Genomic DNA, 12,098 nt, shown 5'->3' with positions numbered 1-12,098 from the left:
CCTCAGATCTCAGCCTCCTGAGTAGCTAGGCTTACAGGCATGAGACACCAGCGCCCAGCTGGCAGTTCTTCTTTGGCAGGTCAGGCGGGATCAGCCAGCCTGTGCCCAAGGCCGTCTCCTAGACAGCTGGCACAGTCTGAGCACTATCACCGTGATATTTGCTGACAATGCTATACATACACCCAGACACTAGAGATTTTGGCTCCGAGTGAACAGACGGATAAACTTCTAGAGGCTACCTGGGGCCAGGCACTGGTGGTGCCTGACTGTAAGCCTAGCTATTCAGATGGCTGAGATTTGAGATCATGGTTCAAAGAGTTCATGAGACTCTTTGCTCCAAATAACCAGCAAAATGAGGTGGAGCTCCAGGTTTGAGCACAACAGAAAACAAAACAAAAAACTTGAGAGACAATGCTCAGGCCCAGAGTTCAAGCCTCTGTTCCAGCCCAAAATAAAATAATAACATAAAATAAAGGAATCCACTAGAAACCTCAACGTGTCCTCACCTGTTACCAAAGCCTGGGCTACTTCTGCTAGGATAGACACTGGTCTACTCTCACTGAGCATGAAGTTACCAGGAAATTTGAGACAGGCAGAACTTTGATGTCAGCCATACTGATAAGTCTGGACTCTCTGGCTCCTGAGAGCCTCTCTGCAGAGAAATCACATGCAGACACTTCATGCCCTGAAGAAGGTGGAGAAGACTGAGCGGAAGGCAGGATGTCTGCAGGCTCGGTTTCCTTTCCTCACAGCATAACTCAGGGCTTGCCTCCAGGAGGGTGGAAGTAATCTCGCTTCTGGCAGAAAAAACAGCAAATCCCAATTGATAAAATGACTGGGGGCTTCCTTGATGAGGAGCTTCTTTCTTACCAGGAGCTCAGTTGGAGGCGGGAAGACGCACCGAGGACAGAGCCTGGGTGTGTGACACAGAGGGAGGACTAAACCTGTGGCCTCTGCCCTCAGACTGGTGGAGTCTGGGTCAATATTTATGAGCTAGGAGGATTGGAACACGTTACCTGGGTTCTCTGGAGCTGGAAGCAACACCGAAGTCCCTGGATTATAGATCCAGAGACAGGAACAACTAAGCACCCAGTACACAGTACCTAAAAAGCCAGTGTCATCGCATGTGGTGCTGGTTGGTGTCCAAGAGGTTTGTGCTCAGGCTGGCAGGCCCTTGGGTCTCAACGTTTTCCTGAGCAAGCCAGGGAGATCCTGGATTAGACGCCTACTTTCTGGGGCACCATGGGGATTAGCTGAGCAGTGCCCAGCAGGAGAGGGCATACCTCAAGGCCAGGCTGTTCATCTCTGTTCCCAGGTGCTGACATTAATACCCAGGCCAGTGACTGTGCATCTGCTCTCTACGAGGCCTGCAAGAATGAGCACGAAGATGTGGCAGAGTTCCTGCTGTCTCAGGGTGCCGATGCCAACAGGGTCAACAAGGATGGCCTACTCCCACTTCACATTGCCTCCAAAAAGGGCAACTACAGGTCAGCTGGGCCCAGCCACCACAGCCACTCAGCACTGCAATCCCAGGGGCCCTCAGGGAGGAGGTGTGGAGGGGACAGAGTCCCTCCCAGGGCCAGGAAAGCTCAGGAGCTATCAGTGTCGAAGACACCTGTCCAGTGGACAGAGGGAAGCTTTTGGCTATGGGCAAGCATACAGCCACAATAATAGCAGCACACACACGCTAAGTTTCCGCCAGCATTTTACAGGGTAAGCTCTGTCAGCTCCACGACGCACATGCATTGTGATACCCATTGTGCAGATGAGGAAGCACAGGGAGATTGAGTGGCTTGTCCAAGGTCACCTGGCTTCTAAGGTCTCAATGTCCCAGCTACAGGAATTATGCTCAGGAGACTGATAGCAAGCAAGCTCTGACTCAGTGCCTGACGCTTAGTAACAGGTGGAAATGCTAAGATCCCCCAGAGCAGGGAAAGTGACACCAACCACCCATGTGCTTGCACACACACGCACACACACACACACACACACACACACACACACACACACACACACACACACACATACACGTGCAGGAATTTATGCACACAAAGTGGCTCTGTGGCTCAAGTGGTAGGGTGGTAGCCTTGAGCTGAAGAGCTCAGGGACAGGGCTTAGGCCTAGAGTTCAAGTCCCATGACTGACCAAAACAATAATAATAATTTACAATGAATAGAAAACTTTATCCTAAATCCCACTGGTGTGCCTCACATGGGGTGCTCTGATCTTGGTCTTCAAGGCAGAGAGAAGAAGGGCTGGGGAGGCTAGAGGAGAATGAGATCAGAGAGAAGGATATGGAGGCCCCAGCAGTCCTGCTGGCCCAATAAAAGCCAGGCCTGTTTTACAGGCTGCCTTCACATGTGACTAGCTTTCTGGTGGCTGCCAAGCAATGGGTTAAAGCTAGGTGCCCAGCAGCTTTTGCCACCTGGCAGAGGCATAGCCAGCCAGACCCGCTCCTTACTCATTCCCTGGGTGTGCATGGGTACTCCATGCTCACTGCCCTGCTAGTCGGTCGCCCATTGCCCGTCCCCCATCATGTCTGCCTGGAATGCAGCACCAGAAGCACGGTGGTGTTTTGTCAGCAGGATCTGCTCTCCAGCACCCGAGGAGCAGGGACAGCCTCAGGGCATGGACCTCATATCCCCACATCTTGGTCACCCCGAGGTGCTCTGCCTCCTGCTTTTCTAGTTTGGCAAAGGGACTTTGTGAAATGAAAGATCAGTACCACAGTCAAAGTTATGAAGAAACTGGGTGAGTCAGACAAGCACAAACACCCCCAAAGATAGCCAGGAAGCAGTGGTCCCCAAACCTAGCTGTATTCTGGAACCCTGGACAGCTAAATACCTGATGTGTAGACAGCAGAGCCATCCTCAGAGATGAGGGCAGAACTGGATAGGGCTGTGGCAACTTTCAGCTTTTTGTTTGTTTATTTGTTCATAGGGCTTGAACCCAGGGCCTGGGTGGTGTCCCTGACCTCTTTTTGCTCAAGGTCAGTGCTGTCTTGTTGAACCTCAGCTCCACTTCCAGTTTTCTGGTGGTTAATTAGAGATAAGAATGTCAAGCGCTTCCTTGCCCAGATAAAAAAGAAGTGTGAGTTTCAGATCTAGCCTCCTGAATAGCTAGGATTGCAAGCATGAACTACCAGCACCCAGCTCTCTTTTCTTCCTTTCCTTTTCTTCTCCTTTTTTTTTTTTTTTCTGTGCCAGTTCTGGGCCATGAACTCAAAGCCTTGGTGCTATACCTTAGCTTTTTCCATTTAAAGGCTGGTGCTATACCACTTGAGCCACAGCTCTACTACCAGCATTTTGGTGGTTAATTAGAGATAGTGATTAGAGTCTCATGAACTTCCTGCTTGGCTGGCTCTGAACCCTGATCCTCAGATCTCAGCTTCCTGCATAGCTAGGGTTACAAGTATGAACCACCAGCACCCAGCTTATGACCTTCCTCAGGCTGGGTGCATGCACATGCATATGCACACCCATTTACACAGCAGGGCTGACACGGGAGCCATCAGGAGGTGCTAGTTTCCAGGTGAAGGTCGGCTTTCCCAGTGAACACTGACAAAAGTCAGAGGGCTGTGATCTGGTGACCCAGAATCTGGGTGTGGTATGGAAGGGAAAAAATTTAAAACTGTGCCTGGCATAGAATAAGTGCTTAAGAACATCATAATAATCATGCTGTTTAGGGTGATGTGTTCCAGCCTCAAGAAAGAGTAGCAATAGCTGTTAGCATCATCACCCCATCATGGTAAGGTCACACGTGTGGTTGAGGGAGGTTAAGTGATGACCTAGCACTAAGCCTAGAGGTGGGTGTGCTGCCTGCATTCCACTGATCCTCATTCACACTACCTGTGCAGGGTGTCCACACTGCTAAGGCCAGCAGTCTGCTTGCACTCCGAGAGCCTCACCCACGCCCTGCTGGTGGGCTGATTGAGACAAGAAAGAGAGAGTGGGGCTCCGTTACTGAAGTGGCGAGTCCCAGGAACAAGGCAGCATCTAGGTTACATGGGCTGAAGTCCCTGGTTAGATCTACCCAGTGGCCCCCACACCTCCAGAGCCACTGCCCCAGGACTCTCCACGCATCCCCAAGGTTGTCTGCTCTGCTTTCATGGCCAGAGTGGCAAAGCTGAGCTGTGCAGTGCAGCCCCTGCCTGGGGGAGGGAGGGCGGGCACCAGGCCTCCAGACACCTCTGTCCTATGGGCAGTGGTTACCTCCTTCCATCCACAGGCGTTTCGAAAGCAGCAGCGCCCCCTAGGACATCCTCTGGGAGAGTGGATGACCCAAACCCATTTTCGGGCTGAGGGCTTTTTGCCCTCAGTCCTCCAAAATGAGCAGAGGAGGAAGAGGAGTACTGAAGCATAATAAGCTGTCTACATGACCACTCCCCATAGTTCAAAATGGGGGTACCATAGAAAGACCAGGTACCTCCATTCTAGCCTGGTTTGCCCCTCCCTTTTGGTCCAACTTCTCTTTCATCCCAGGCCTCTGTTTCACGTCTGTGGAATGGCAGGCTAGACACACTGACTCTGCCTGGTGTCACACAGGCCAGCCTCACCCATTCATGCTCTGGTTGCTGAAGCCCTCAAAGTGGGCAGCAATCCTGTGATTCACTGTTATTGAGACCTGCGGCAGAGCCCGTCACATTTCCACATTCCTGCCATGTGGGGCAGGCAATTGCTGGAAACCAGCTGTGGCCAGCCTGCCAGAAATCCCAGCCTCAGCAGGCCGGCTGCCCGGGGCAGCCCCAGTCACTGTTCCTTCCCGCACTTGGGCACGTTACGGCTGTTACAGAGCATTTGTTGCCCATGGCCTTGGTCCAGGGCAAGGCCTCAGCCTTGCTTTTGACCAGCACCTCTGCAGAGTGAGGTCAGGTCTTCAGTGCCTGTGCAAATAGAAATTAGGAGGCAATTAGCCCCCCTGGGTGTGTGAATTTCCTTTGGAGTTTTTAGAGATAGATTTTAGCCAAACACTGCCTCACTAACAATAATAATGCTGTCCATGGAGACGCTAGCAGGAGGTCTCTGGGCATCTGATTTCCAGGAAGCCAGAGGGAAATGGTGTGCCAGGAGGCCGAAGGCGTGGGAACAGGCCTGGCAGCACCTGCTTCTGCCCAACATGGCCACCTCACATCTGAGGCTGTGAGGTCACCTGATAGCAGGATGGCACAATGAAGCTGTGGAATCATGTCAGCAGCAGGTGCTTGTTCTTGTAGGCAGCGGGGGTCTGCAGGAAGAGAACCAAAACAAAGGGTCCTGGGGCCAAGCCCCTGAAGCTGTGCTGTGACCTCTCATTCTTCACTGCACTGCTCTGAGGCACATCTGTTCCCAGGAAACCCTACATGGCTCAGACGACCTCACAGGGCCGCGCAGGCAAAATGGGGCAGGCAAGTTACCACACTGTGAAGACGGGAAAGCCGCCCCACCCTCCACGTGAACCGCCACCCCCATGGCTGCACAGAAAGAAGGAGGCAGTTCTGAGTGTGACCCCGGAAATCAGGCTGCCCGGGTTCAAATCCTGGCTCTATCATGTCCTAGCTGTGCATCCTTGGGGAAGTCACATGCTCCCTCTGGCTGTCTTTGTTCTCATCTGTAAAGTGAGGATGATTATATGAGTAGCAGCACCCAGGGCCATGGGGAGGACTTAGATTAAATGAGGTCAGTGTGGAGGAGGGGGAGATAGGAGATGGGGGTTGGGGAGCTGTAGCCTCAGCAGTAGTTGACTGACCACACGGTGTCAGAGAGGGGAAGAGAGCCTGGTAGAAGCCAGAGTCTGTCTTCATGGGGGTGCTCAGTCTGGGGGAGCAGGAACAGGCGGGCAGAGGCACCGTGGATGACCAGCACAGGAGTGGCTGGGGCCCTTGCCTGGTCCCAGGACCTGTCCCGCCCATGCACCTGGGGCGGGCAGGTGACGTCGGGTGGGGCCGTGCCGTCGGGCCTGCGGTGACCGTGTGCCCCCCTCCCGACCCCCCTACCCACCCCCCCACCCCAGGATCGTGCAGCTGCTGCTCCCGGTGACCAGCCGCACGCGCGTGCGCCGCAGCGGCGTCAGCCCGCTGCACCTGGCGGCCGAGCGCAACCACGACGCGGTGCTGGAGGCGCTGCTGGGTGCGCGCTTCGACGTGAACGCGCCGCTGGCGCCCGAGCGCGCGCGCCTGTACGAGGACCGGCGCAGCTCCGCGCTCTACTTCGCCGTGGTCAACAACAACGTGCGCGCCACCGAGCTGCTGCTGGGCGCCGGCGCCGACCCGAACCGCGACGTGATCAGCCCCCTGCTCGTGGCCATCCGCCACGGCTGCCTGCGCACCATGCGGCTGCTGCTGGACCACGGCGCCGACATCGACGCCTACGTCGCCTCGCACCCCACCGCCTTCCCCGCCACCATCATGTTCGCCATGAAGTGCCTGTCGCTGCTCAAGTTCCTCATGGACCTGGGCTGCGATGGCGAGGCCTGCTTCTCCTGCCGCTATGGCAACGGCCCGCACCCGCCCGACCCGCCGCGCTCCGGCCGCTTCCAGGACGCGCCGGCCGACGACAAGGCGCCCTGCGCGGTGCAGGTGCGCGGCGGGCGGCGGGCCCCGGAGCCCGGGGGGGGGGGGGCGCAGACCGCTGGCCTGAGCACCGTTCACCCGACCCCCCAGACGGGAGACGAGGGAACTTGGTGGTTGGCACCTTCAGAGGTGCAGAACTTCCTGTCCTAAACCCATACAATCCCGAGTTTGGACTGTTGTGTTGGGACGTTTAAGGAACCAACAGTCGAGCAAGGGATTGGTGGGGTGCAAACCGGAGGGGCTCATGGCCTCTGATGAACCGTCACCTGCGGGGTCCGGGGTCAAGGTGAAGACAGCAGCCCATGCAGGTCTAAGGTCCCACGCGGTGCAGGAAGCCAGGGAGGCAGAGGCAGGACCTGCCCACACTTGAAGCTATGCAGTGGTGGCTCACACCTGTAATCCTAGCTGCTCTGGAGGCTGAGGTGTAAGGATGGCAGTTCAGAGCCAGCCTTGGCAGAAAGTCTATGAGACTCTTTCCAGGTAACCAGCAGAAAGCCAGAAGTGGAAGTGTGAGTCAGGTGCCTTGAGCACAAAAGCTGTCCGAGAACATGAAGTCAGCACTTTAAATGAGAATGAAGCAACCCTACTCATCGTCAAGGTTAATGACCAGCATGTGTGAGCTACCTATGTGCAGAGAAATTGGGGTTCCTGTTACCTGAAACCAGGGCTCGAAATCAAGGCCTCACGTTTGCTCAGCTTGCTTGCTCATGGCTGGCACTCTCTCATTTGAACCATGCCTCCATTCCAGATTTTTGCTAGTTATTTGGAGATGTGATCTCACACGTTTTTTTTTTTTTTTAATCTGGGCTGGCTTCAATCCATGATCCTCAGATCTCAGCCTCCTGAGGCACTAGGATTACAGGTGTGAACCGCTAGTGCCTGGCTCTGAATGCTCATTTCTAGACATCCTCTTGGAGTGGATGTTTGATACCCATTTTATGGACCTAGTCAAGTTGCCCATGTATGCTTTGGGCAGGAGGCCTAGGTGTGGAGGGATTGTGTTTGTTGATGCGAATCTAGCCAGGTGTGCCCGAGTCTGTTTTCAGTGTCTTTCCTGCTTCTCTAGTCTCACCTGTGGAACTAATGTGGTCCTCCCTTTCAGTTCTGCGAGTTCCTATCGGCCCCAGAGGTGAGCCGCTGGGCCGGGCCTATCATCGATGTCCTCCTTGATTACGTAGGCAACGTGCAGCTGTGCTCCCGGCTCAAGGAACACATCGACAGCTTTGAGGACTGGGCTGTCATTAAGGAGAAGGCAGGTAGGCCGTGGGTGCCACCGGCAGCTTCCCCACCCGATGCAGTGCCAAAGCCCCAGGGCATGTGACAGCCATGCCAGGCAGTGTGTGGGAGCCTCCTTGGATGATAAATGACACCTCAGAGAAGTTCACGTCCTCTGGGTCAGCACCACACAGCCGGGACTCCAAGCTACAGATTCAAGTCATGGCCTCACTGTGGATTAGACTTCTTCCCACTCTATTTGAAACAGTCCTCCTTAAGGGGAGCCGTGGAGTCTGTTGCCCATACCTTGTGTCCCTGGAGAGGCAGTGTGGCAGGTCGGGGAGAGGTGGCATCCCCAGAGAGTGCTCACCAAGCATCTGGGTGTCTTGTCCAAAGGACAGGTTTGGTAGCACTGCAGTCCCTCCAGCAGCTCCCTCTCCCTGGCTCCCAGGTGTGTTGGTGCCTCTGCGGTGCAGACAGCTTTGGTGTCAGAGCTCTGAGCTCTGTGCTCACTTTTCCAGGGTCCACAGGTGGCCACAGGCAGACCCCCTCCTACCTGGATCAGAGGCTGGACAGACGCACGGTCCAGTCCCCTGCTGGTTCTGCCAGCCTCTGGTGTGTGCAGACCACTGTGCTTGGCACAGTGGAGCTGATGTATACTGTGTACATGGGGCAGCTGTGCCAACTGGAGAGGGTTCTCTAGCAACCAATACCACTCCTCCCCCCTCCCCCCTTGGCTTGCCTGAGCTAGTGACCTAGAGACAGTGGCATTGACTTGCTTCTCATTCTGGTTCAGCAATGCACAGTGGAGCTTACCTATTGAACAGTCTGCTGTCATTACCATTCCTGACCACTAGAGGGTCAAGCAGTCTATACCTGGATGTGTCTCCCATTTTCCTCCCCAGAGCAAGGTCATCCCACACAATCAAACCCTGTCTGTGGGGAGAGCTTTACTGAGTTGCAAATGTTAATGGACAAGCAGAACACACAGCTCTGAACCAACACCTATATGGCTCACTTAATGCCCACATCCCACCTATAAAACTCTCCATCTGCTTTTGCATTTGGTGCTCTAGATGTTAATTTTATTCTGGGAAGAAGGCAGACAGAAGTCTCCAGAGGTGGCAGGTGGCCCAGTCTCCGTGTCATGACCTCCCCCCCTTCCCAGCAGCCTCGACTCCCCGCTGTCTCTAGAGGGTGAGGTATGGCTGGCTGGCTGGCTAGGCATACTCCAATCACCAGACCCTCGGCCTTCTTCCACACCCCTTCTCATGTTTTTTTTACCTTGAACCTTGCCATGGTGTCTGGCGTTTGACACTGGCATCCAAGTACATCACCCATTACCTGACGCGTGGCTCCCATGTCCTCCTCTTGAGTGAACCTCACTGTGTGAGGCCTTCTGGGGGTTCTGGAGGACAGCTGTGAGGGATTCTGGGAGCTGCAGGGCACTGCCCACTGTCCCTGGTCTCTTGTACTAGCAGAAGTCCAGAGCTAAAGCCCGTGCATGGTACACCCAAGGGGCCAAACTCTGGCTCCTTTTGTTGAGGCTGTGGTTGGGGAGTCCAGGTTGGGTATAAAGAGGAGGGAACAAAGGATGCATTAGAAAGATGCTTTAGGCCCACCCAGGACATCCTAGGCAAGGCCCCCTGAGCCTGCCCTCCCTCCCCAGGGACTGGATTACCAGCAGCAGGCACTCCACTCATGTCCTGCCATGCCGGCTGCACACCTTTCTTAGGCTATACTCTGCTAGGTGCAAACAACAGTCAGCATCTCACTCTTTTTTTTTTTCCAGAACCTCCAAGACCTCTGGCTCACCTTTGCCGGCTACGGGTTCGAAAGGCCATTGGGAAATACCGTATAAAGCTCCTGGACACACTGCCTCTCCCTGGCAGGTTGATTAGATACCTGAAATATGAGACCACCCAGTAGTAGGCCTCAGGGAGAAGGAATGGCCCTCAGACTGCTTCCTTGAAGCCTCAGGATTGTGGTATCCTGTATCCAAAGGCATGTGGGGGCAGAAGAAGGCTGCAGCCCCTCCCCGCTCAGCCAGGGCAGTGGCAGTGACCTTGCTGGTCTGTAGCAGGTGTTTGCCCAGAGCCGAGAGCACAGTGTGTCAGTAGGAAAAGAATCACTCATTTCAAACCATTGTGTGGATCTGACCTTCCCTGCCCGGGAGAAGAGCAGGTACCTCCACGGTGAGGCCAGGGCAGAACCTGAGGTGGTCTGGGTAAGGCGGGCTGAGCAAGGCCCAGCCTCCACTTGGACTGTGGCTGGAGAACTTGTAGAGATGAGTTTGCCGTCCGGGATGACCTCATGCCCTGCCCCCTCTCTTCCTCGTGAACCCCTCAAAAGTGAAGCCCAGCACTGGGATAAAGAACCTAGGTCTGGCCCAGGCAGCTTCACTAAGTTCAAATAAATGTTACACATAGATGCTCTGCCCATCCAAGCCCTTCTCACCAGACTCTCGCTGCCTCATCTGAAAGCCTTGCGATTCTCAGATCCCTGTCCACTCCTCCCCACAGCCACAGCTGATTGGTTGGGCCCTCTCCTATGCATCAGCGCTGATTGGCTGGGCCCTGCTCTGATGTCAGTGCTGATTGGTCAGGCACCCAGCGTGCCATGTCTCAGGTTCTGTCACTCCTGTCAAGGATTTGCTGCCATCACCTTCAGCAGTGGCTGCTGCCTCCATTGCCTGGGACCTGGCTGCAGGAGGGCTTCCGGCTTCCGGGTTGTCACACAGCATCACAGAACACTAATCATCCTGGAAGTATGGCCACCATAGCATTTCCAAAGTCCCAGCAGTGGAAACTAGACACTGATAGGTGGGGTCTCCAGTTGGCTCTAGATTTTACTTTGAACCAATACAACTGGCTTTGTTGTTGGGTTGTATCTGCCGCTGGTGCTTGTTAAAGCACTGCCATCAACAGCCAGTCTCCCCAGATGTGTCCTGGTTGTTTGCACACACAGGTCACAGGGCTATAGGCTGCTATCGTGGCTTAGTACCCATTTGTGCTTTGCAACAAAGCCTGCAGGCTTTGATGACAAGATCTGTAGGCACCCGTGGGCACGGAACCCCAGTGAAGACCCAGGTCTGGTGGGCTTGATAGCACGCAAAGACATGCCTCTGGAAGCTGGCTCCTGTAGGCAGTGTGGCTGGTCAGTGGTCCAGGGGTAGTACAATCTGATGGCTTATGCATGTGATTCTCAGGAGACAGATCTGAGGAAGATCTTGGTTTAAAGCCAGCCAGGGCAGACAACTCAAAAGATTTGTATCAAGTTAATCAGCTAAAAGCCAAAAGTGGAGGTATGGCCCAAATGGAAGAGCACCAGACTTGAGTGAAAAATCTGTGCAAGGTCCTAAGTTCAAGCCTTGTGTACACATGCATGTAAGCATGTGCTCTATTTCTCTTTCACACATACTGTTCTTAAACTATTGGTGCAGCGGGGTCTGCAGATGTCAGCCGGTGGTTTTGAGGAGTGACTTCTGGCTGGGGTAGTTGCTGAGTGTTTGGATAGTGTGATGTCCCCACACCACCTCAGCAAACCATGCAGCAAGTCTCTGAGCAATCACACTTTTTGGATGAGGAAATTTGGGCACAGAGAGGTTAAGTAACTTGCCCCAAATCACTCAGTGGATAGGCAGCAGGGCTGGAACATGTGCTTTTAACCCCTGCTGTACAGTTTGGAGGATGGGGATCTGAAGCCCAGGTTCTGTGGGCGTGCATGTGTGGGAGGAGGGCAAAGAAGAGCACACGCCTTCTCCCAGCCTTCACTGTTCTTGATGTCCACGTGGCCTGCGCCTGAGGGTCCATGCCAGATAACCACTCAGAATGGTTCTGCTAGTTAGGCCAGCATCCAAGCCTCTCAGGTCTTCTGAGGCCATTGGACATGAGCACTGGTACCTTGCCTTGCTGCCCCACTGTGAGCTGCCTGTCCAGTGGACTTCCTGCATGGAGCCTGGATGAAACCAAGCAGGGGGGAAATGGCCCTGTGCAATCCTGTATTAGCTAGAAAGGATTCAGGTCAGGAAAGGGAGAGGCAAAGAGGCGGGGAGGGAAAAGAGAGGAGGGGACATGAAGAGTGCACACCTGGATGCGACCTTTGTCGTTCCCATGCTACAGACAAGGAGGCTGAGGCTCTGAGAAGAACTCACTCCCCATCACCTCACCAGCACTAGTGAGGGAAGTCCCCAGCCAGAGCTGGGTGCTGAACTGGGCTTGGCCGGGAGGGCCCTGGCTTGATTAACTGTGTAGTTCGGCACCCCAGCCATGCAGGCCTCTGTGGGCTGTGGCAGCCTCTGTGGTGAGTGGGCAGATGGGAACCCTCTCCCACCCTG

General features: G+C 54.6%; 1 protein-coding gene across 1 annotated transcript in view; it reads left to right on the top strand.

The window, feature by feature from the left end:
* Asb2 (ankyrin repeat and SOCS box containing 2) overlaps positions 1-10,190 on the top strand; it is a 36,010-nt gene extending 25,820 nt beyond the window's left edge. Inside the window, exons 7-10 of the mRNA XM_090344747.1 lie at positions 1,316-1,487; positions 5,989-6,553; positions 7,650-7,803; positions 9,555-10,190. Of these exons, the coding sequence (XP_090200873.1) occupies positions 1,316-1,487; positions 5,989-6,553; positions 7,650-7,803; positions 9,555-9,691 (1,028 nt within the window). The 3' untranslated portion in view covers positions 9,692-10,190. The remainder of the gene's footprint in view (positions 1-1,315; positions 1,488-5,988; positions 6,554-7,649; positions 7,804-9,554) is intronic.
* Positions 10,191-12,098: the final 1,908 nt, after the last annotated feature.

The sequence above is a fragment of the Megascapheus bottae genome, chromosome 14, assembly GCF_031878675.1.
Source record: "Megascapheus bottae isolate mThoBot1 chromosome 14, mThoBot2.hap1, whole genome shotgun sequence".
Taxonomy (NCBI): domain Eukaryota; kingdom Metazoa; phylum Chordata; class Mammalia; order Rodentia; family Geomyidae; genus Megascapheus; species Megascapheus bottae.
This window is presented reverse-complemented; position numbering and strand designations above follow the sequence as displayed.